The following is a 22,989-nucleotide window of genomic DNA, read 5'->3' as shown; positions in this document are numbered from 1 at the left end:
TACTTTAGTCTGAAAAACTTCTAAGTACATAAAAGTATTAAAATCGCTTATCTGTGTAAGGTGTGGTAAAAGTGATCTGAAGGAGTTTTTTGTAAAAGCAAATAAGAAATACTGGCTAAGTCAATTAGACAGCGGTATGAATAATTAACTCCTGTTAGAAAAAGTGAAAAATTTAGCCCCTTAATGTCACCCATTGCGGAGGTGAATTTATACGGTAAAAATCTTTAAAAAAAAATAAGACTAAGTTAATTTGGTCCTATAAAACTGTCCTTAGATTGCGATATAGCAAGAGTTATTAGAATAATCCTCGAAAAGCTTACAACAGGTTTAATAGTAAAACTGTCATACTAGAATTGAAAGTTGTTGGCGTAGCTCAGGGATTGAAAGCACTGCCACGCACACTAAAGGTCATGGGGTTCGACTGCCTCATGCGCGACTCTTTTTTTGGGTTTTGATGTTTTAGTATCAAAACTCGCCCTCATAAATTCTAACTCTAATAGCTTACCTATATTATTCTACTAATGAAGCAGTAGAATGAGGAGTAAGTTAGTTAATGGTCGCGGCAGGGGTCACATTGGCTTTTTATCCACTGTACTCTCCCTTCAAACTCTTATGAAAATGAGGCTACTCCTGGTAGGTAGCTAAAAGTATTTAAAGTTTTTGACTAGTTAAAAATTAGGGAATATAATTCATAAGTAAAATTAAGAAAGATTTTTTTCTACGTTCTGTCTTCTTGCCTTTGGCTGATCGTCATACGATCCATAAGTTCCCACCTTTCGTAAACAATATTAAAATACATGGTGAAGTTAAATAAGCAATCATTAAAGATCAAAAAAGAGAGTCACGTTGGTGGGATCGAACCCACCACCTTAACTGCGCTTCAGTGCTTTAAAACGCTGAGCTACGACGACAACTCTCGAGCCTGGTATGATGGATGTACTATTTAATCTGTTACATAAGCTAGTAATTTAAAGAAGGATTGACCGGTCACAGAGTAAATAATAGCTCCGCAGATTTTAATTATATCTACCTTTTTAAAATTGATATATGAGGTTGTTTTTAAAAAATAAACACTAATAAAGGAAACACAAAATAAAGTTTTACTTGAAACATAATTCATCTAAACAGATAAACAATGAAAAACTAATAATAAACTAAAATTATATCAAAAAATATTTTTCCAATAGGAAAATAATGGCTAAATTTTGTTGACTATAGAGAATTTTTAAACGAGAAGTCTAAAATAGAATTACAATATTTAAAACCATAAAACAAAGATGTTACAATCCGAGAATGAGGGTTGCCGTCGAAAGTTAGGCGGTTAACGTCAAGAGGGGTTATCCCACTGATAGAGGCTCCAAAAATTTGAAAGTTGTATTGTTAATTAGTACTTAGGAAGCCTATTTCTGCTTTCATTATAACCTAGCTATTTTCTTTATTTTTATTCTGTAACTTGCATGTATATAAGTTAATAGTAATGATACCCCTGTTTTTTAATTCTTTACAAAGTTATTTATTTATGGGTAGTTGATGTACTTTACTATCGGGGATGGCCCTGCGGTATATTCAATATAGTTGCAGCGCTTTGAAGTTTTTGGGAATATGAAAATGGAAGCTAGGAAAATAGGTATAGAAATTATCTATTATTACTATACATACAAGAAGAAATGGAACTAGTAAATAAAAATAGAAAAATAACTTAAAAACTTAGTTATACAAGACCTAGAGCTTATATTAAGACAACAGTACTTTGTTATAAATAATTTAAAAAGCCGGTCTATTAGTTTAGTGGAGACTAACGTTGATAGTTATGAAAAAGTTAGAAGCGCCAAAATAAATATTATTTTAAATCGTTAATTTTCTGCAGCTGGCTGACGTTATAAAAAAAGATCTTGTTTTAAATTAATATAAATACTTTACTTAATAAACACTGTTATTAGAAAATATAGAGAACTCTGATAAGGTTATTCTTACGAATAAGTTGATGTTTGAAGTTTTTTACTAGGTAATTTAAAATTTTCTGTAAAAGACGCTACCGGCTTTAAGTTAATGTGTATTTTTAGGTATTAACTTCATCTACTCCAATGCTTCGACTTGAAAGATATTATATAAGTTACGTATTTAAAAAGAATAGGGCTTTTAAAAATTTTATAAATAAGCCTAGCGAAGCAACGTTAAAAGGTTTACTTAAGTTAGAATTAGAAAGCAATCCAACTATTACTTAGCTAACAAGCTTTAAGTAGCTCTTTGTAAATCATGAGCGAGTAAAATGTAAAAAAAGCAGACTTTTTATTCCACAATAAAAAAAAATTGTTTTGTTTTAAAGTCTAATATTTTACTAATCAAAAAGTGACGTGTTTGAACTAAAGTAATGAAAGTTGATAAGATATTTGGGCTTTTATATACCGCATAACATAGGTGAGTGGGCCTTTATTTTTAAAAGTTTCAGGGTTGCGCAAAAGTTCATGCGAAGAGATGGCCAAATAAACATAACTTGCTAAGTAGCCTTTACCCCCCCTGATAACGAATCCTTAGTCACGTGGACATACGAGAGTTTCGTATAGATCCCTGGGCATAGTTTTTAAGTTAACCACTTCTTCTTGTAGACACTTAACAATTTCCTGGTGAGAAGCGCCCACCACACTCTGCCCGTTAATTTCGGTGATTCTATGACCGGGCTATTATATAAAAATACTAGAAGAAGCTTCACCGTAGAAAAAATAAATAGTGACTTTAAGGCCAGCTTTATGAGAAGCACTTCCTACGTCAACACTTATAATTTCACCGTGAAGCACATCGAAACCCTGCGTGCAGCCTACGTGATACTTCTTATAACAAAACTTATTGAAGACACTCACAAGCTTATGATTCACGGATTCAGATCGACAAATTACCACACTATCTACAGGAGGCATGGGTATCACACAAAACTCTATTTGTGTATCGTTTCTAAGAAAATGCGCTTAGTAGGAGCCAATAAAAAATAGTAGTAGAAACTTAAAAAATGTATACCTAAAACATTTGAAAACTTCTAGTATTCTGTTGAAAGGGAGCCCCACTAAAGACTTATTTTTTTAAAGTGATATTTAAAGACAACAGAGTTAGCAATAACGGAATACCACATTATTAACAAATAAGATTTGATCGCCCACAAACAACTCGCCACTCCGGGCTGCAGCTCCGCCAGGAAATATGTGGGAGATGAAGATACAAGGTAAAAGGGATGTCCTTCCTGTCTGTATATAACAAAGGCAATAGCAGATAGCAATAAAGAAGCGTGTGTGCTTAGCGCACCTCTGTTATCATAAAGCCTAGAGATTCTTCGGCAGACTTTCGAACAAGAACATGTTTTTGTCTTTCGTCGTTAATAAAAAGTTCCAAATCGAAATCACTGTAACGAGAGCCCTTAAAGTTACGATATGTATACTTCTCCTTAAAAATCATTCGTTCATAACTTTCCTTTCTCTCTGGGCTAAGCAACATACTAACCTTTTAAAAGTAAGTAACCAATGTAGTGTTACACAACTAACAATCGATAACTTTTTATTTACAAAAAAAAAAAGAAGAACAAACATTATCATGAGTCAATTCAAGATTTAAATCTCCCTGCCCATCTTCAGTCTCCTTTAAGTTCACTGATTTAACTGAGGTTGTTGTCTCTACACTGTCCTTATTAGATATCTCCATTGGTTGCAGAGTAGATTTACTGTCAAGACTATCCTTAAAAGTAATTAGTTCCTATTAATTTAAAAAAAAGTAAAAAAAAATATATTCTAAACTTTTTTAGAATCTTCGATTATAACGCCTTCCAAAGCAGTATTCATGGTCAATTCCTCAGTAACTTAAATAAAAATTGTTTTAAAGAACATTTTCAGGGATGCTGCTTATTATAAAACCGTTATACCTGCGAGGTTCTAGAGACGAAGAGACTTAAATAAATATTAAACGTCGTAGAGTAATGTTATATTAAGGAAAATAAAAACTTTACACTCAATTTTTTAATCTATAAAAGCTGCCAACTATATATCCAAAATTTAAATGAGAAAGAAAACTATATGCAAACAAAGTTAGACGTTGAGCGTAGCATTTAAGATTATTACAAAAAGACAAGAGCGGAGCGGAATATTAATTTGGAATACTTACAGCCTGTAAAAGCTAATCTAATTATATATTTATACCGATAAAAAAAGCACTAGCATTATAAAATACAGTTACAAATAAAAAAGAAGCAATTTTTAAGAAGAAACGACTTACTTTTAAGTTGCGCATTAGTTTAAAACATTAGTACGATTAAGCTGTTATCCAATTACAGTCATCGTGGATTTATAAATTTACAACTTAGTATCCATAAATGCTTTTTAAGGAAATTATATAATGTTTATTTTTTATTAAACAGTTTCAAAGAAATTATTTAAATGAATAGTTATCGTTAAAGCTTTAAAAAACTCAAATTCCTTGTTTCTAGTTGATACATAATTTAGATGTTAGACGATACGATAGTATTAGATAAGGTTTTTAAAGTCATTATAATCATTCCTTGACGATAGTAAAGTTAGGTAATTGACATACTGTGGTAAGCTTCATACCAAAATTTTTTTAAGACCCTTAACTTAATTAGCATAATAACGTAAAAAATAATTAATGGTTTTAATTACACAAATAGTTGTTTTTCTATAATTGGGTTACTGACTTTTATTATAAAATAGTCTATCCTGTGCCCGATCGGGTCATTAAACACCTAAGTATCGAGCTCTTAACAGGGTGATGGCGTACAATTGTACTACAAAATTTTAATGCGCATTGCACTGACGGCGATAGCGTGCCGACCCATGGTTCGTAAATGATCTCTTTTGGAGGTAATGAAGTTGTGCGTAGGTAGGCTATTCATGAGTGGTGGCAGCATTACTCTGAAAAACAGTTTCTAGCGGCTTAAGCCGAAGAGCTGAATGTAAAAAACAGTTTTGCACAAACCATGACGAGCACGTCATGACTCTTAGTAGCTTAATTTTTCTCAGTTAAAGCGAGAACGCTCTTGCCGGCGAGTTGTAGTCTTAGGAAGCAGACGCGCATGTCATAATTTTAGCCCAAGAACTTATCGAAGGGCAGTCGTATGGAAGTTCTTATGCTCACTGGTAATTTAAATATTAAAACCTACGAACACGTTCATACAAACTGTAACTGCATATCGGAAAAAAGACTTGAAGTCATTTCAAATCCAGGTCGTTGTCCAACTGACATTGCACCATTCATTAGTCTTAAGAGATTACTTTGTTGTTAGTGGGAGTTCAATTGTCCATGACTTTCGCTTTCCCAAGCAACAGGTGCGTAAGCCATTATTGAGCGCACGCACACTTTAAAGTGCGCAGGGTTCTCGTTTTGAATTCACCCACAACGAATACCTCGCCAAGTTTGTCGCTTATCGATGATAATGGCCAAGGTTTTTCGCCTAAGAGCTACATGAAATCTTTATATCTTTGAGGGTAAGAGGCGGAGGGATAAATAGTGCATCTTCTTGATAAATTGCTCTGCATTTATCTACAATAATGGTTACTCTCCGCTTCCGGTACCACTAGGCTAGTGTGTCCAAGTAGAGTTGTAGGTTTTGCCCTAAGGATGTGGGGCTATTAATGACGTGTGAACTGCAGTGCCATCCGCGTAGAATGCGATCAAGGTGCTAGGGTTCGCAGAAAGTGGAATGTCCCGCGTGTACAGCTCGAAGAGCAGGAATGAGAGCGAGAGTTTTGCCAAACACCTAAATATCAGTGACGGTATGACGACAGTTCAGTGCCAATTTTCACTTGAGGGGTGCATCCTCACAAAAGCGACGCAAATATGTCGTAGGGGACTGACGGAGTACCTAATGTGCTTAGTTTACGTAGGAAGCCCTAAAGTCATACGCGTTTTTAAAAGACGAGGAAGACGAAGCACATTTATAAAATTGAAATTACGGGTGGTTTACTCACTAAAGCGTTAAAGTTAGTTGTGGTATCGAGTGATCTCTTCAAAATCCGAGTTGGAGTTCTGGAAGCGCTTCGTGTCTCCTTTAAAACTTTTCCGCCGGCGTAGTAGATTAGCCTTCACGGTTTAAATCCACTGCTGAAAGGGAGATGACGAGGCGATATCTGCTGGAATCAGCAATGTCTTAGTTAGCATTACAACGACGGTGGTCGTTTTCCATAGTGTTTAGAAGGGCCAAGCGGCAGTGCAGAAGTTGCAAAATAGGAAAGATTGTAATCACCGCTGTCAGTAACTTTTTTAGGTTTTTATTAGTATACCGTCGAGGCCTGTTACTTTCCGTCACTAAAGTCCGGAGAGTTGGCAAAATGTTAGCTTTAACAATTCTAATTCCTTTCTTAAAGCTACTTTCGTAGCTGGAAGTAGAACCTAATACTATTGTTCAGTAAGGAATTAATGTGTTAATATATAAAACATTTATCTATTATATGAATGTGGTGAATTTTAGAATAATATCGAATATACTTATTTGCACCATTTTAGGTAGTGATTAATTTAATATAGTTGTGGTTTATTCTTCGACTCAAAGAACACTAATATCTAAAGCAGCTCTACTATTGGCTTGTTTTCAAAGACAATCTCAATTCTTTAACCGCGCGCTGTGGATGACAGTCTTTATCTGTGATAAAAATCCAACAGCAGTGACCATGCCCAACGCGGTTGCTCTAGCGCAGTTACTGGGTTGCAAGTGCGAGAAGGTCATTTTTATTTAATTTTTTTTTCGGTAAACTCTGTGTAGCTGAATAAGACCAATGGTAACACATGCTTAGCCGCTTTTCATTAAAGTTGACTTCTTTGTGCATTCTTGCCAACTGAGGGGCTTAATACCTTGAGCATCAAAGTCGATCTCGACAATTAAATTGTCGGGTCGCTAGAGTTTTCCACCAATAGTGAATTAAAGAAAGTTATCCTCTAATAATGGGTAGGATAGTGCTGGGGTGCCTTGTCATGCATTAGGGGGATTATAGATATTGTGACTTTAATTCACACTAACGCTAGAACTTAATTTAAAGCTCTAGAGTGTACTATCATCAAGGGGGTTTCTAGAGTAGTGTTATTACATCACGCATTTGTAAAGCCTTAGTGTTACATGTATATTTACCATAAGAGGTATTTTTTAAATTAATTTATTAAAAAAAAGAATGAATTTGATTAATTGTAATACCAAATTTAATTAATTTTTCGAAAGGAGTTGTTTCAGTGAAATTAAACTCACACTGCTTCTAGTAGTCAAAGGCTAAAGGAAGCTATTTCAAAATTTAAAAAAAATTATGAACGTTGAATAAAAAAAACCAGATCAACCCGTAGTTCCTCGAAGTTTTAGGTATGAAGCAGACGGCGTTTGTTGCAGGAAGCAAGAAATAGAAAATTTTACTTCCGTAATGAACCTGACATGATTCTCGTTTCCGTAACACAGCTAGAGGAAGGTAACCGTTTCATTTAAGCGTCCAAAAGGTTCCGTTTAAGCGCAGCAAACCACCAACAAATCGGAGTTTTCGACAAAAGCAGATTTCTTATAACACTTTTCAAGCCTTTGCGGAGCTTGATCGATATTCTTCTCATCAGTAAACAACTCTTAATAAACACAAGAAATGCTTTTTTTTCATTATTTGAAAATAACGAAAGTTAATTCACTAAAATTTCAATATTTCGATAACTAAAGGGCGAAATGTCATAAAATTTTACACGTACCATTTGAAAGCCGATACTAACTGAAAATGGTGTGAATCTTTCTAAGAGAGGCAATCTATATATTAATACAAGGGGTTTTCAGGCGAGATGTTATTTAGGCCTGATAAATTTAAATGCTGTAGGCGTGAATTTAGAGCCCTGTTACATTAAGAGGATCGATGTAATTGCTGCTAACAAATATCCCTATAAGTTATACATAAATTTGATGATGATAAGATTTTTGTGGGTCCTCCTTCATTTAAACTGTAAATGCCCCATGTATAATAGCAGCAGGCTTGAAAATGTAATAAAAAGAGGTTTACCGAAATAGCCGACGAAAAAGGTTTAATTGTTATTGCTTTAAAGGATTGAACGCGTCACCCACTCAAAAGGACTTGTGACTTTTAAAATTCTACCGTGCAACACAAAATATTTACTTATACCTATCATTGTCAATATGCTATATGTACTCTCTTCTAATCATAACACCGTCTCCATATAGATGGGATAAGTTAGGCCCAAATCCTTGGGATAGATAGGTAATCAGTAGGCCAACAATTCGGGAATATATAGATAAAAGCATAAAATTTGTGGTGCGAATCATTAATTTAGGCACGGCTTTTGTCCGTATGGAATGAGCTATAAAAGAATCCTATAGTAGGTGCACTTTATTTGAAGAACGCAAAAACCAACAAAATAACCTCACTGGGCCTTATTAGATCTCTGATTGAGAGAAAGTGAAAGTTGAGGGCAAGAATACGACCTCTTGCTTTCCAGCCGATTCAATATTATACAAAAAGATCAACAATTCCGTTAAGAAAGAATTGAAAATCTTGTTTTAACGAGAGTTGGCAGAGTAAATTAGTTTTTCGGGGCAGAGGACAAATTCATATGAAAATTAATAAGGGCCATTAGATCCACCCCTTCATAATGGACGCTAAGCAACGACGTTTCCGAAATAGTAGAGTCATTTAACGTTTCACTGGAAGCTCGCTCACCTAATAAGTTAGAATCCGACGAAAGTGAACATCACCTCAAGTATGTGTTAACAATAGTTAATGCTTACCTTCTAAGAATCTATCATATTTAAAAAGTGTAGGTACCTACTAGTGCGAAATTTAACATTGTTGTGAGATGAAAACCTTGAGTTTTAATGATTTTCTTATTAATTGTTTAAAAACTTAACTTCACAAGCCAATTCTCCCATCTTAAAATTAAGCTAATACTTACCCCTGTCTCCTTCCCTCCATGTTGGAAATTAGAAGTTATTTTTATTCCAAACTCTAGGCCCCTTAGCCGTTTTACTAATGACTATTATCCAATAAGCTTGCTGCTCATCCTCAAAAAGGTGAAAGAGACGGTTCTCCTTTCTAGGTTACAATAAATGTGGAAAGTATGTGCATAATGACTACATTTCAATATAGTTTTTGAAAAAATTACTGCATAAATCACCAGGTACTTATTAGGCTTTCGGAAAAGTCTACAAAAGGTTTTAATAATTAAAATGTAACAGATTTGATCTTTTTAGAAATAATTTGGACGGGGTTCGTAATTAGACATCTCAAGTTGAGTGTTCTACTAGGGTTTTCGTACTATCTTCTTTACTATTTGCTATCTACATGCCAGATACGCTAGAACTGTCGAAAATAAACTTGCCCAGTATGTTGATGAAATTGCCTTATATTATAGGTTAAATTCAGTCTGGCTGGTGTGTCTCATTGACAGTGCGTTAGATACGGTTTTTAACATGAAGGTTAACACATCCCAGTTCCATAGTCACGCTAACCCAACCCCCTTTCCTCGAAGAAAATTAAATATCTCGGGGTTATGATTGGCAACACACTAAACTGGACCGCACCTTGCTTACATCGATACGCAAATTTTATCTAATAAAGAGCATCTGTTATACAAATCGAATTTACACCCGCTGATGGTCTATACCTCTTTTCCCGGTTCTATTTCTCAAGTAAACATATTGATCACTACAAAATGATGCTCTTAGAATGGTGGTGGACACCCTCGGTTTGTGCGCAACAGTCAACTTCATAGAGAGTGTAACCGCGAGCCTATTCAAAAAATCAATAAAATTTCAAAGCACTGGCTTCCTGGAGGCGGTGGTCGCTATATATTACTAATTAGGCTCTTGATTACTACTCTCGTGAGTACACAAGTACTCGCGGTAAAACATTTTTTAGACCTATTGAAGGATTACTGGCTATTATAGTTTATTTTATATTAAGACTTCCTATAATTTTAATAATATAACAGTATTAAGACTAACCTATTTTACATGTAATGTTGTTATTCTGATATTACTCCTTTTTATTAATACATACCATTTAGCTGTGGTGATCAAGCGCATTTGTTCTAATTGAGGGCGCTATTATCTGTTAAGTAAGTCGAAACTTCCGCATTCTCAATTAATAGAGGGAAAGTAGATTAAGCAGCAATCGATTATAAATTCGCCTGTAGTAAGCAGTGCAATATTAAATAAATAAAAAATGAATTTAAGACCTCAAGCTAAACTATTTTTTCTTCCCCATGTTTCACTTATTTTTATATTCTTTTAATTTATATGTCATTTTGATTTCATATATTTCTTTACTATAACTTTATTAATTAGTATTACTTATGGTTAAGAGCCAAAACTTAGCCAGAGAACATGTGGTCAATGAAGAAGGTTTCGCTCTTTCTCAATGTAAGTACATGAAGCTCCAAGCAAGCAATATCAGTTTACTATGACATACGCCGAAACATTTATAGTCATTACTCTAGCTCCTACAAATCTTTGCACATAGAAATGCTAGCCTAATTGTATGACTATTACCTAATATACGTAGAAAGATAATGCATTCGGGGGCAATTGCAAACAGGGAATAACAATTTACAACCTTTAGGTTCAATGTAATAAAAATTGAGAAATGGGACAGAACTAGGAAGCTGAGGTATATAGGGTTAAAAAGAAACCAACCTTTTTACCCAAGAAACAATCTGAAGAGCAAATGCTTAAACTCGAATGTAAAAAAATGTGTTATATACACACGTCTCGAGGTTAATAGGTCCAACATAAATGCATAAAGTGTATGAAAGACATTGGTATGTAACCAAATATACCATTATTACTCTGAGCTAATTTTACTAGACTAAGTTAATAAACTGAGAACCAGTTATAAATTTAATAAGGAGGTCAGCTAACATTTCGCAAGTAGGACAGTGCCCCAAAGAGGCACTTTTTTTTACCATTCGCCTTCAAAAAAGAGCTACATTTAACAAATTTCTCGATAACTTAGTCCAAAGTCAATTATATGCTATATATATTAAGAGTTGGTTGTCAGTAATAATACTTACGGAATATTCAACTATGCAACCGGGTTTTTTAGTATGGCTTTCATCCATTTTGACTAATTTATTCTCTCAGATTTCGTTATGTACTCCGCTTCGGTCGAAGAAAGGGTACCACGGAGTGTTTCCTGGTTACCGAACTACAGGTTATTTATTAAATTATGTAACAGATACGGATTTCTGTCAGGTCCCCAATGCGAAGATAGCGTCAGAATATAAAGAGATTTCTGATCTATTTTAATTCGTAGCTTTTCGTTCCTTTCTAAAAAGCGTAACGCCGTTTTGCGGTATCCTTGCATAGGTTGTACAAGTTTTATAATGTCGTGCTCGCTCATTTACTGCTAACTAAAAATATATGTCTGGCAATTCTCGAGAAACTGTAGCGATCCTTAAAAACGCCCTCGGTGGTAGGCATCTCCATTATGCATAGAGTACCTTCCAATTTTAGTCTCTCCCATGTTATATTCGGTGTGTAAGCTATCAATAATTGCACGGCCTTGAGCATACATTTATATAGCAAACCTAAAAATATATTGGAAACTTCTTTTATCTTACCACTCAGTTTTAAAGAATTTATGACTCCTCCTTGGGGTATTTGCATAATCTAAAAAACGTCCTCTTTAAAAAGCCAATGTAGTGACAGCATCTCTCTAAAAGTTTCTAAAAAGGCTCGGCTCAAGACCCTTTAGTCGTAAATCCGATCTCTTCTAGTTTAGACAAAACGTGGTTAAACCATAAAAGTCTTGCTTCTTTGTGGCCTGCAGAGCTTAAACAAGTTTCAAGGATTTTTTTACGCCCAATGTATGGGTAAAATAACTTAAATAGTTCATATATATTAATATAGAGAGTAAAACGATATTTTTTTGAACGTAAGCATTAAATATATCAAAAAGTAAGCACTCCTATCCTTGCTGCAGAGCCCATAATTTAACTAATCTGACTGCCTCTATTAAAATTACTAAAAATGTGATTTTCTCCTAATTTCATCCTTTTATGTAAATGAATCCATCAAGACACCATCAGACTTTTACTCAACAAAAAAAATAGGAGTCCTCTAATAACTGTCCCGTAAAGAAAGGGTACTTAATAGCTTAAGGGAAGTAATACAAATTGAAGTGAAAGAAATAAAACTGCAATGGCACGTGACACCATCACGTGATAAGAGCGCATTGCGTAAGTCATGTATATACACACGTAGTAAGACCATGTGATATAGTGGTATCGGTATATGACCATGTGGTATGAAGGTGGTTTATTGCAGTTTTACTCCAACAAGTCTTCCGACGTTTTTGGTCGTGAAATTCCACGTTGTTTTTTCAATGAATGCCCTTTTGCAAACTTGTTAACACCACTCCTGCTTTGTCCAAGTCCTCAAGTTCAGCTTTCATTGCCGTTATAACGTGATGTGCCTCTTGTATTTCGTCGTTCTGAAAAACCTGTCACCGTTTTCTAAGGCAAAAGTGTAAAATGACTTCTCCTTAGAGTGGAGAACCAACTAGGCTCCTCCTTTTATTAGGGAAACTATGCAGTACATCTCTTGATATCCGCCTTAATTCGTGGTGACGTCGTAGTCGAATGATCTTCTTTGCTTATCGAACTTGACTTTCCAGTACCATTCCTTCTTCGGGCTTCATTATATAATAAGTATTGCTTGGAATCGTAGGAACAATAAGGAGGTCCTTCATCCAACCGAGGTTTTCTTACTTCGTTAGTAACTACTTTATACCTCCTATTCTTCACAATTTGTTTGTTTTTCGGGTCATAGACCCTAAGACAATCTCCACAAGTATCAAATGAAGAATCGAAAAGTATGCCACTTCTTAGAGTAGGAGCCATTTTTCCAAACCTTTCATGTTGATAATACACTAATGAGCCAAAAACTTCCAACTCATTAACTTCTCTACTGCCCGATACGTAATATTCCCAGCTTTCTTGGGTACACAGTGGTTAAAAATACAGCTGGCTTATCGCCTCCGCCTAAAATCTATCATCTAAATCAGCTCAGTGCACCATTGCCTTAGCTATTTCCTTAAAGGGCCCCTTAATTCGCTCTGTCAGTGAGTTTTGCAATGGCGGATAGACGTATCATCCGTAGTCTGCGAGCCTCTTTACAGGGGTTACTTGAAAATTTAATCCCATTATCTGAATGTACGTGTTCAATAATAAAATCATATCCTAGTGGGTCATCTAAAAAGTTTCCAAACACGTAATGTAGAGGGAACTTTGATTTAAGCGGCAGAGCCCTAAAAACTTGTTCTCCTACAAACGACAATTAAGCAGAATCTTACTTCCAGCCGCGAACCACTTAGATCAAGATTCAAGTGTGATACCGATAATAAACCTTCATATTTGCGGTGTTCTGAGTTTCGCACTAGTTTCTGGTGAAGTTTCATTGCCTTACTATGTCATAAACTTCTGTATCTGTTCCACACCTTCAAAAGAGTTCCTTTAGTTTTCCTTCCTTTGTACGGCCCAGTCTTTTATCTCCAAGTGTTTTATGCGTCTTGCTCTCACTAACATAATAAATTATTAATATCTCTTAAGGCAGACGTTTCCGGCGTTGCTTCTTTAATAAGCTCCTTCTTTATATCATTCCTTTCATAAACACTCTATACCTTGCTTGATATTAAAGATGAGAAGTTTATAATTATAAAGTTGTCAAACGTTAATCAGATTTCCATACGCACTCGGGACGTAAAAATTTTTCTTTTTTAACTCTACAGTGCCCAAAGCAGGCATATGCCACTTATTCCCAATATCCTTTCCTTACTAGGTTTATAGTGTTTAATTAATTCTTTGTCCTTGGTATTGTGACTACTCGCTCCTAAATCAAAATTGACAAGCTGTCTACTAGTATCCCCAGCCTTTCAAGCTATTCTTTTGTATGCGTTTGTAGTATCTGTTAATATGGTCTCGCTTGCCGCACATAGAGCATTTTACAGGACTTTCACCTTCCCTATCATTTCTTTCATAAAGAATTCTGAATAACGAGCTCTCAAGTCCTTATCATCGGACGAACTCTGATTAGCTTGCTGGCTTATAGTTACCTCCCATGATAGTGCTAATTAACGACAACCTCTAAGCAAATTTTTACCTGGCCTATTCCGCTACATAAGAAAGTTCTGCTTAATGGTGGCCCATGTCCCGTCATTAGAAGTGTTTCATGATAACTAACTAATTTCATCCAGTCATTAATTTTGACTAAATTATTCTGATGCTCTATCCTGGAGCTCAATAGGTTTATACTACCCATTATTGTTCTAATAGCTTCATTTTCATCCTTTTCTTATTCTAGATAATTCTTCCTCTAAGGCAAGAAGCATACTCTTTGTAATAACTTTAAACTCGTTATAGAGAGCATTCCAGAGCTGCATTGGTTCCATTTAACAAAAGTTGTATTCATAATTTATCGACGAAGATGTTAGTTGTCGCCGTAGCCCAGTGATTAGAGCATCGCCGCGCATTCTCAAGCCCGCGGGTTCGATTACCCCCGGTGCCAACTCGCATTTTTTTTCGGATCTGGTGGTTACGTATACAACTTCCCTACAAGCAAAAATTCTGGTACCATTCCACTTCCCATCTTTTCAGTACCTCGAATTTCTCACTCTATGTTCATTAAATATAGGTCAGTGGTAATAATTATTGTAGGCTAAGCTATACAAAGTTATCTACTATTCCTACATCGCGTGTGAGTTATGACCTCGCAAGAATGGCGTTCATATTGGTGGTTAAGTAAGATAAAATACATACCCCAGTCGGCCCAGTTTGCTTCAGTTTTTAACTTTCGAATACTCATTCCTTATGGGAATGATGAGAAGAAAAAGCTAATGTATCACAAAAAAAAATTACTTCAGAGCCCTTGGCTGTCAACCTTTTAACAAAAAACTAATTTTTTCTTTACGGCTAGCGGTCCGCTAGCGCAGGGAGAGAGAACAAGAGACAAACAAAAGAAGAGCAAAAAAAGCTCATAACTTTATTGGAAAAGAAGGCTTCATATATATGCTCTTCAAGGTTATTAGATGCAATGAAAAAAAATTCATAAAATGTAAAAAGCAAAATTAGTAAAAAGTAAACGAACAAATATGTAACTTAGTAATTCATTACAAAAACTTAAAGACTATGAGTGTGTAGAACTTCGAACTTAAAAACAGCATTACTTTAAAAAGTAAAGGAATAAGAGTAGGTTGTTAGTAGGGGCGATTGAGGGCTTTCCAACCATTACACAAAAAAAAATCGAAAAACTAATTGAATTTTTTTTCAGTGCTTAAATTAATTTCAAAAATTGGATTTTAAAAAAACTAATAAGTCCGAGGCGTCATCATTCATAGAATACTTAATTTTGTACTAAAGTATAGCTTGTTTTGCCTTGATGCCTGAAGGTGGAATCGTAGGTAGGTATTGATGCACCATCTCTAAATTTTCCCCTCGCTGGTGACCTTTTTCCCTTGTATTATTTCCTTTATGACTGCATCCAAATTTTTCGGTTCGACTTTAATTTCTGGTTTAGAAAGATTTTTCGCAATAGCCATATCAAGCAATTCCTTGATCGACAAAAATTCTGCATTTTGGGATTTTTTCATTATTTTCCTGGCGTCATCATCCTCAGCATTTCGGTTGACGTTCGTCCTCACATTTTAAACGACTAACAAAATTTTCTATTGTTTTCCGGATAATATATTGCGATGGACAAGTAAAAACCGTAGGGTCAACATATTTTCTTTTAAACGCTTTCGGATTATGAAGGAAAATCAACCGGCGTCAGTAGTACAGTCCTTCGTTCAATTACCCTTTTTTTTAATCGCTGTAGATAATTCACTGCTCAATTTATTCTTTTGTTAATCCAATTTTTTTACTAAAAATTCCAGAGTGGTTTCTGCTGTTAGTAAATTCGCGCTGCGCCTGCCAAGAACCTCGGCGGCCGCTCAAGTGCGCTAAGGATATATTAATTGCCATTCCAAATTACAAAAGCTTATTTCCTTATGCAACTCTATAAATGCTTATGAAACACAGGTCTTTGGCTTTAAAAATCTTTCTACCACATTGTGTAGACTACTCCGTCTAGTCTTAAAATTCAATTCCAAACTTGATTCTCCCTCAAACTGATCTTTTACATTATTTTGCAAATAAATATCATTTTTTAATGATTTCCTGATCAGCTTTACAACTTTACGCACTTTGTTAATTATTTCTTTATAATCATCTATTAATTCCGTTAAAAAACTTCTTCGTTTTTAACTTCGGTTAAGGCTTCCCTGCCCGATTCATCTGTGGAAGAATCCTCCTATTCACTTTCAGTCTCAGTTACAATTTCTTCTTCCACTTTATCGTTTTTTTTTGTAAAGAACATCTAAGACTACTAATTGGAGGCCATGAAGATAACACAGCTGCTGCTCTACAAGAAAGACACAAAAATCTTTATTTAAACTAAGTAAATTTTTAAATGATTTTTAAATTTTTAACTAACCGACAACTAGCTCTGCATTTGAGAGTTTCCCCATTCTTATCATTACACTAGCACCAACATTACAAAAGGCTACTATATCTTTTTCGAACGACAAATCAATTGACTTTAATTTAATTTCCAAAATTTTGATAATATTCTCGACAGGAATTTTTTTCTCTTCCGAGTGAGTCCTAAGTTGTGTATATGATTTGATTTCTAAAATCGTAATGAAACGTTTACATTTAAGCAGCGTCGGTTACTTTCTGAGGTTCATTCGTCTAAAGTTAATGAAAATCTACGATAAAAAAGATATTAGTACAATTTAAAAAAAAGAATGGAGGGGGAAATTGCCTATGACTTTAGCGATGCCATGCAAGAATTCCTCAATTATCCTATTTTTAACTGAATTTCCAATATTTCATTACGATGTTTCTAACAGTATGGGCTGAATCCAGTAAACTGTGCCCTGATTTAATGTGTACTTTCTTCGTCGAAGTATTAAAAGATTTAAATGAAAAACCATCTAATGCAACCATTCGATATCATCTCAGTGCTTTCGTTCTTATATGATAGAGAATATTCCACCAAATTCTTTTTTTTTGGTTGAGCTAATAATGTCAGACCCATAAAAATCGTCTTTCTGTTTATTCCAAGTTCGGTCCCTTTTCAAACCACTAGACGGTGTTAATTACTGTAATTTTTAAAACGATGTTATGAACGGTTTTCAAGAGTATGTAATCCTTTTGTCGATCTAGCACTTAATTTTCTAACTCCGGAACATTCTTTGCGCTTCGCAGGTTTTTATCCGTACTTTTCAGAAAAAAGTTCCAGGGAGATGTCGGGCCTGAAACCAATTGTTCAAAGTAAGTACTTTCTTTTCTTTTTCACTCGTCGTACAAGTTTAATTTAAGTGAATGTCAAATAATTAAGGGATACACCACCTGAACGGTCTCAACTAAAATAAAAAAAAACAAGTGGGACAGGGGAAGGAGGAAAACGAAATAGATTAAATTTATTGAACTTTACGAGAAAAATATATACTAGAACTGCGCCTGACTCAGGACACAAAATTAATCATCGTTTTTAAGATTATATGGCAGCAATTATCGTTCTATTGTAATTATCATCTAATATCGAAAATTAGCAAAAGTGTGAGTTTTCGCATACTAGGCTTTATTAACAAAAAGTGACAGACGAGACTAAACAGAACATGTTGGTGTTATGAGTCATAAGCACGTCATAAGAAAAAAAATATTTAAAATCACGAATGGAAGAATCTTAAATTGTTTTTTAGGATGTCTGCAAAAATTGATTAATAAAATATTAAAAGACTACAACTTAGTTTTCAATCGCAAATCCCCTCTCGGATCACGTTTGCATCCCTAGTGGCCAGTAGATATACAAAATACCTACCAATTTTTTTTAACATTGTTGGTTACCATAGCAACCAATTATAATGGGAATAAAAGCTATGCGTTCATAAAATAAGGGGTAATAAGATCGGGTAACTACTCAGAGCTTATTAATATAAAGTTTTTAACCTACCGGTTCAGTTCACATCTTTTTCTAGCTGGTTCACCCCATTACCTTCTCTGCCCCCAAAAATGAAGAAAGATAATTTTTATCTATTTACAAATAAAAGCAGAAGTATCGAGTTATAATAAATTATTAGGAAAGTACGTACTATTATAAAATTAAAATTTTAAAAATAAAAAAAGTAACGCAAAAATTAAGAACCATTTTTAATGATTCAATACTTATAATTTTTTTTTTTAATATTTTATCTAAAATACCTTTTTTTCACAGCATTTTCTAAAAACGGTTTTAACTAATTAGTATTCGTTTATCCAATTGCCTGATATACTTTTACTATCTTATCAATTAACAGTACTGGTTACTATATTTATTAGTGTCGCATTTTACAAGATACTGTTTGGACTACTAAATTATATAGTAGCGGTGCCGGTTCGGAAATGAGTATTGAGTACCGTAAACTCTATTCTATGCTTGTTTATGTCCCCTTTAAATTGTCTTTCGGCTCTACCTCTATCAGAATCAGAAGACAAAGTTAGTGCCTATAAAAATGGCGAAAAATATTTTTTACTTAGAACAGTTTGTATTTATTAACGATGTTTTATAATAGGGTAAGATCATGAATTCCAATTTAGTTAGCTTTTATAGAAGTGACCTCCACTATAACACAATAGGTTAAGTGTTACTGACTTAATTTAATAAGTTTTTTCTTATCTACCTTTAATCTCAAGAAATTCAGGATGCGTGGTATGTTCTAGACGGTTATGAGTACTTAAAATTATTGGATGAGTTGTATCAACTCTGTAAAAAGATTACAGCCTCAGGGAAAGACTTAAGCTCAAGTGATTTTTGGGAAATTGATCCAACTTTTATTCAGCAAGCTAGAAGTTCAAATTTTCTAAAACTTTTTAAATTGCATACATTTCTTTCTGAGAAAGAAAACTTGAGCCGGTTTTTGGAAACACTAAAGCCAGTTGAAGCGTGGTTACAGGTTCTAAAGTGTAAAAGTGATAAACTATTATTATTTGGTAAGTTACATAGTGGTTTGTTTTATTGATAGTCTCACTCCCTTTGTTTTTACTTATTAGCGGTTAGAAATGATCCTACTACACCCTGTCAATATAACGGATTCAGAAGTCTATTTTCTGTCGTTAAGATTGTTTTAATCGATTTTAAAAAATCTATTTTGGCCTTTTCTCCTGCTAATTATAAAGTTCACTCATCCTTTGGGTCTTTATTACAAGTCTTTAATCGAAAAGTGGAGCTCTTGTCTTTGATTATAACGTTATTTGAAATTATTTATGCACAGTCTTGGCTTCCAGGTACCTTATTTTCCGGTAAAAGTTCTGAACTCGTGGACTTCATAAACTCTTTAAATTTTGAAAACGTTTTGGAGAGCAATATGGGATTCCAGGTACCTATCTAAAACTGGTTGAATCAAGTTAGGAATATTACAGGAACACACTGTGTAGTTTGACCACTCCCTAAAGAGAACGTTTAAAGTTATTACATGGTCTTTAAGGATCTTGCAAAAGAATAACGATACCGTAGAAGGATCTAGTCAACTTAAAGGAGCCTTTTACTCGTCAATAGAGCGCTTTTTTAATAGGCGACAAAAGACACCGCTGCGTAATAATATGGATCTAAACTTTTGGCGAAACTTCTGGAACTTAACTGAAACGACTGTGTTTAAGGTTATTTAAGTAATACTAATTAAAAAAATATTTTAAAATTTTTTCAGCTTTTATTTTTTTTTGAATGCTACGATTTTTTATTCTTTTAAATAATACATACTATAGTTTGGCCCCAAATTTACCCATCCATATGTTAAGGTTAACAAGTTAATTACGTTAAGAAAGGATGCTATCAAGTAAGTTGTATGTCCTTTAAAAGCCTATTGCATCTATGCTTTAGCAGTATTTCTTCTTTCTTCAACCTTCTTGACCGACAGTTTAACCAAGTTAAAATAATACTTAGCAGTTATATATGTCGGTCTGACTCTGAGGAAGCCAAATACTTTTATCCTTTGAAATCTGAAGTTGTCGTCTTTCGTTTAGTTTCCCATGAGTGGCTCTTTGGACAGATTTTCGACGAAAAGCATATAAAAGACTACCAAACTTTTATTAATAAGTACAAGCCAAATTTTTCTCAAGATAAAGCTGAAAATTTGATCATTCATTTCCATGGCGGTGGCTTCATAGCTCACTCCTCCCTTACTTCGGAGGTAGAAACAGTGAAGATAGACGTTTATGTCATACTTACATTTCGCTTTATTTCTTTACACTAGGCATTTTTAAGAGACTGGGCGCAAATGTTTAAATGCCCGATAGTGTCGGTAGATTACTCCTTAGCACCGGAGAAGCCTTATCCGGCCGCTATTCACGATTGCTTCTTTGTATATATTTGGTTAAACGTTGTGCGTGCTCCACGCAATACATGCCGTACAATTATGTCTATTAGGTGTTTACAAAATTTTGAAAAGCTTGGTACGCTTGGCCGACGTGTCATATTTGTGGGAGACTCAGCCGGCGGTAATTTGGCGTTGTGTAGGACCTCTCTTTACCTGATGTCTCTCAAAGGTTCACTTGTTTTCTTTGCAGCAACTGCATTTGCAGCTTCCTGCTGCGGTATCCGCGTCCCTGACTCCGTTATCCCGGTTTATCCTGTTTTGTTGGTGAAAGATCTTCTCTCGCCGTCGCGGTGTCTCTCTGCAATAGACCCGCTACTCCCGCCCAGCGTTCTTATTCTTTGTCTAAAGTCTTATGCCCCCCACGAAGACGACAACCCATTTTTATCCCCCATACTGGCACCTGAGGAGCTGCTGTCGAGTGTATTACTATTCTTCCATTTTTTTATATTTCTTAAACTTCTATGTAGTTACCGAAAATCCGGCTTGCGGCTTGCGAATTTGACCCACTTTTAGACGATTCGATCGAGTTTGCCAAAAAGCTCTATTCTTGTCACACTAACTTCGAGTTCAAAGTATTTCGCAGAGGCTGCCACGGTAACAATATTTTGTAAAGTGTATTAAACTTCTTAGCTTTACTAATATTTTAAAAGGTTTTCTCAATTTTCTTGAAAGCTCTTACTCTAGGGAGTGCGCAGGTCACATAATAAATTGGATAAGTGAGGAGTTTCGTCCGACGACTTCTTCGTAAATGGGTTAAAAAAGCTTGCAAGATGTTTTACCTAGTTCAGTTCGCAAGCTATAGTTAAAACTCACAAAGTTTTAAAGATTCTATCTCGTCGGCCGAGCTCACTTTCTAACTCAATATGTGGAAAGGTATTTAGGTTTTTTTTTTTTTCATAAATAGAAATGGTTTTACATTTCTTAAGGAAAATTTCAGCAAAGTTTACGCAAAATTCTTCAAACTGGGTTTGTAGGGGAAAAAATTATTTTTTTTAATAAAACCTTTCAGATAGCATTGCTGTAACAATAATTTTGCTTATTTCCTATTTCATAAAGCTCGCCGGTCAACTTTACTTAATGCTATTACACACGTGACTATACAAGTTTCCAAGATTTAAACTTGATTTTTTAAAAAGTGTGAAGGTATTTAATCCTAATCGCCCGAGTGTAGTTTTTAAAAGGCGAACTTAAGCGCCTACAAGTAATATAGGTAAGGCATAAACGCTGGGTGCCTTACAAAATCAGGCTGCGCTAGCACCAGAGACTTTAGTTTTACCTGATCGGCAATTTCCGCTTTATAGTTCCTGCGTGCAAGTTAACTTATCCATTAAATAGGAGGATCTTAGATTTTTAACTATGCGTACCTTTTTCGCTGACTTCTTGCTTGTTTACCGGGCATTTAACACCACTCCAAAGAATTTGACGCCCTATCTAAGGAAGCAGTTAAGCATCAGTTAAGGTTTCAAATATATTTAACCCCTTCTATTGGTGACCTTGCGCATCCATTCAAAAAAGGTAGGAAGCGTGATTACTCCTCCAAATAAGATGTATATCATAAGCAAACACTAAGTAAAAACCAGTGCTTCTGCAGTTATTAAAAAAGTTCTCTTGGGAGGGAGTGGTATATTCGGAGGCTAACTGTTGCAGTTAAAGTTGTTGGCTTAGGAACATAAGTGCCACTTCGTAGCCGTTTACCTTCCTTAGTTCCAAAGGGCCCTCCCTATATAATCCGGAATAGTAAGAAAAATGATAACTGCCAAGTATTAAATTTATGTCGAAAATTCCTTTCCATATACACTACTATTTTTCGGAAGGTCTCAGGTCTTAGGTAGTTAGCTTTCTTGTTTTTTTAATTAAAAAATTTTTAGAAAAAATACATATTACGTTTGCCTTTAAGTATTTAAATTTAATGTTTTTCTAGTTCATGTGATTAATTTTGTTATTTTACACGGGTTTAACATTTCTTAATCACCTCTCCCGCTTAATAAGCACTAGTTTTTGCTTATAACGATAACGCATTTAAATCTTTAAGACAAAGTCACAATTGCTATAGTTTTTCTAACTTGCATTTCTTCTTTTTCCTACTCTATAATATATTTCAACCTATCAGAACTTAAACAAGTAATAATACTACCAGCCTACTATATTTTATAGTGATTATGGGATGGCCATACTTCTCGCACAGATTTAGCTGACATGGTATGCCTCCAGCTATTTGAAGCGAGGTTGTCGCCCTAGGTTCTTTACTATACAGGCGACTTTTGGACAGTGCTATGTAAACTTAGTTTAGCAATTTTTTGTAAAATCCAGGTATGTGTTTAAATTTTAGTAAATTTTATAATATTAGCCATCCTTTCTTTCAGGGTTATAATAAATACGATAGGCCATTTTATGACAACCTAACCTTAATAAAGCTAACGAACTAGTTAAAATAAAATATAGGCTACAAAGCTTCTCCTCGAAAAAGTATAGTTAAAAGCTTCAGCTCTAAAGTAATTGAGGTAAAAACTACAACTTTTGTGTTCTGATATGGACATGATTTTAATAATTTCCTTAACAAATTTTAAAAAAGGAC

General features: G+C 34.7%; 2 protein-coding genes across 11 annotated transcripts; one reads left to right on the top strand and one right to left on the bottom strand.

Annotated features, from left to right (window-relative positions):
- Window positions 1–1,454: 1,454 nt before the first annotated feature.
- On the bottom strand, window positions 1,455–3,947 carry LOC135146212 (amyloid-beta A4 precursor protein-binding family A member 2-like). 2 transcript variants are annotated; one of them, XM_064078375.1, is made up of 10 exons: window positions 3,905–3,947; window positions 3,780–3,841; window positions 3,574–3,720; window positions 3,295–3,489; window positions 3,120–3,236; window positions 3,013–3,065; window positions 2,859–2,949; window positions 2,733–2,804; window positions 2,407–2,678; window positions 1,455–1,615 (listed from the first exon to the last, which is right to left on the bottom strand). In XM_064078375.1, exons 2-9 carry the CDS (start codon window positions 3,822–3,824, stop codon window positions 2,532–2,534), a joined length of 867 nt encoding a protein of 288 aa, XP_063934445.1. In that variant the 5' UTR covers window positions 3,825–3,841; window positions 3,905–3,947; the 3' UTR covers window positions 1,455–1,615; window positions 2,407–2,531. The 2 variants fall into 2 exon arrangements, with proteins under 2 accessions (XP_063934445.1, XP_063934446.1); XM_064078376.1 differs by lacking the exon at window positions 3,905–3,947 and having other exon boundaries at window positions 3,574–3,715; window positions 3,780–3,849.
- A 14,497-nt stretch (window positions 3,948–18,444) lies between these two features.
- On the top strand, window positions 18,445–21,427 carry LOC135146193 (hormone-sensitive lipase-like). 9 transcript variants are annotated; one of them, XM_064078349.1, is made up of 12 exons: window positions 18,445–18,538; window positions 18,615–18,678; window positions 18,736–19,032; window positions 19,093–19,418; window positions 19,477–19,698; window positions 19,804–19,874; window positions 19,982–20,228; window positions 20,292–20,410; window positions 20,465–20,834; window positions 20,882–21,008; window positions 21,065–21,287; window positions 21,341–21,427. In XM_064078349.1, exons 1-11 carry the CDS (start codon window positions 18,485–18,487, stop codon window positions 21,160–21,162), a joined length of 1,995 nt encoding a protein of 664 aa, XP_063934419.1. In that variant the 5' UTR covers window positions 18,445–18,484; the 3' UTR covers window positions 21,163–21,287; window positions 21,341–21,427. The 9 variants fall into 9 exon arrangements, with proteins under 9 accessions (XP_063934419.1, XP_063934421.1, XP_063934418.1 ...); XM_064078351.1 differs by having other exon boundaries at window positions 20,292–20,535; window positions 20,605–20,834; XM_064078348.1 differs by having other exon boundaries at window positions 20,292–20,535; window positions 20,584–20,834.
- The last annotated feature ends 1,562 nt before the right edge of the window (window positions 21,428–22,989 follow it).

The sequence above is a fragment of the Zophobas morio genome, unplaced genomic scaffold (genome assembly GCF_036711695.1).
Source record: "Zophobas morio isolate AGI-343-1 ecotype UQ-CSIRO unplaced genomic scaffold, CSIRO_AGI_Zmor_V1 ptg000215l, whole genome shotgun sequence".
NCBI classification, from domain to species: Eukaryota; Metazoa; Arthropoda; class Insecta; order Coleoptera; family Tenebrionidae; genus Zophobas; species Zophobas morio.
This window is presented reverse-complemented; position numbering and strand designations above follow the sequence as displayed.

What these genes read in the sequence shown, in the direction of transcription:
- LOC135146212 (XM_064078375.1), bottom strand. Translation starts at nt 3,824, where the DNA reads ATGAATACTGCTTTGGAAGGCGTTATAATCGAAGATTCTAAAAAA. An exon ending in TAGGCTTTATGATAACAGAG is followed by an intron (nt 3,237 to 3,294) that starts GTGCGCTAAGCA and finishes TGTTATATACAG; the next exon opens with ACAGGAAGGACATCCCTTTT. An exon ending in CTCATAAAGCTGGCCTTAAA is followed by an intron (nt 2,679 to 2,732) that starts GTCACTATTTAT and finishes TTTATATAATAG; the next exon opens with CCCGGTCATAGAATCACCGA.
- LOC135146193 (XM_064078346.1), top strand. Translation starts at nt 18,485, where the DNA reads ATGTCCCCTTTAAATTGTCTTTCGGCTCTACCTCTATCAGAATCAGAA. An exon ending in TGATAAACTATTATTATTTG is followed by an intron (nt 19,033 to 19,092) that starts GTAAGTTACATA and finishes TTTACTTATTAG; the next exon opens with CGGTTAGAAATGATCCTACT. An exon ending in CTGAAACGACTGTGTTTAAG is followed by an intron (nt 19,699 to 19,803) that starts GTTATTTAAGTA and finishes TACATACTATAG; the next exon opens with TTTGGCCCCAAATTTACCCA.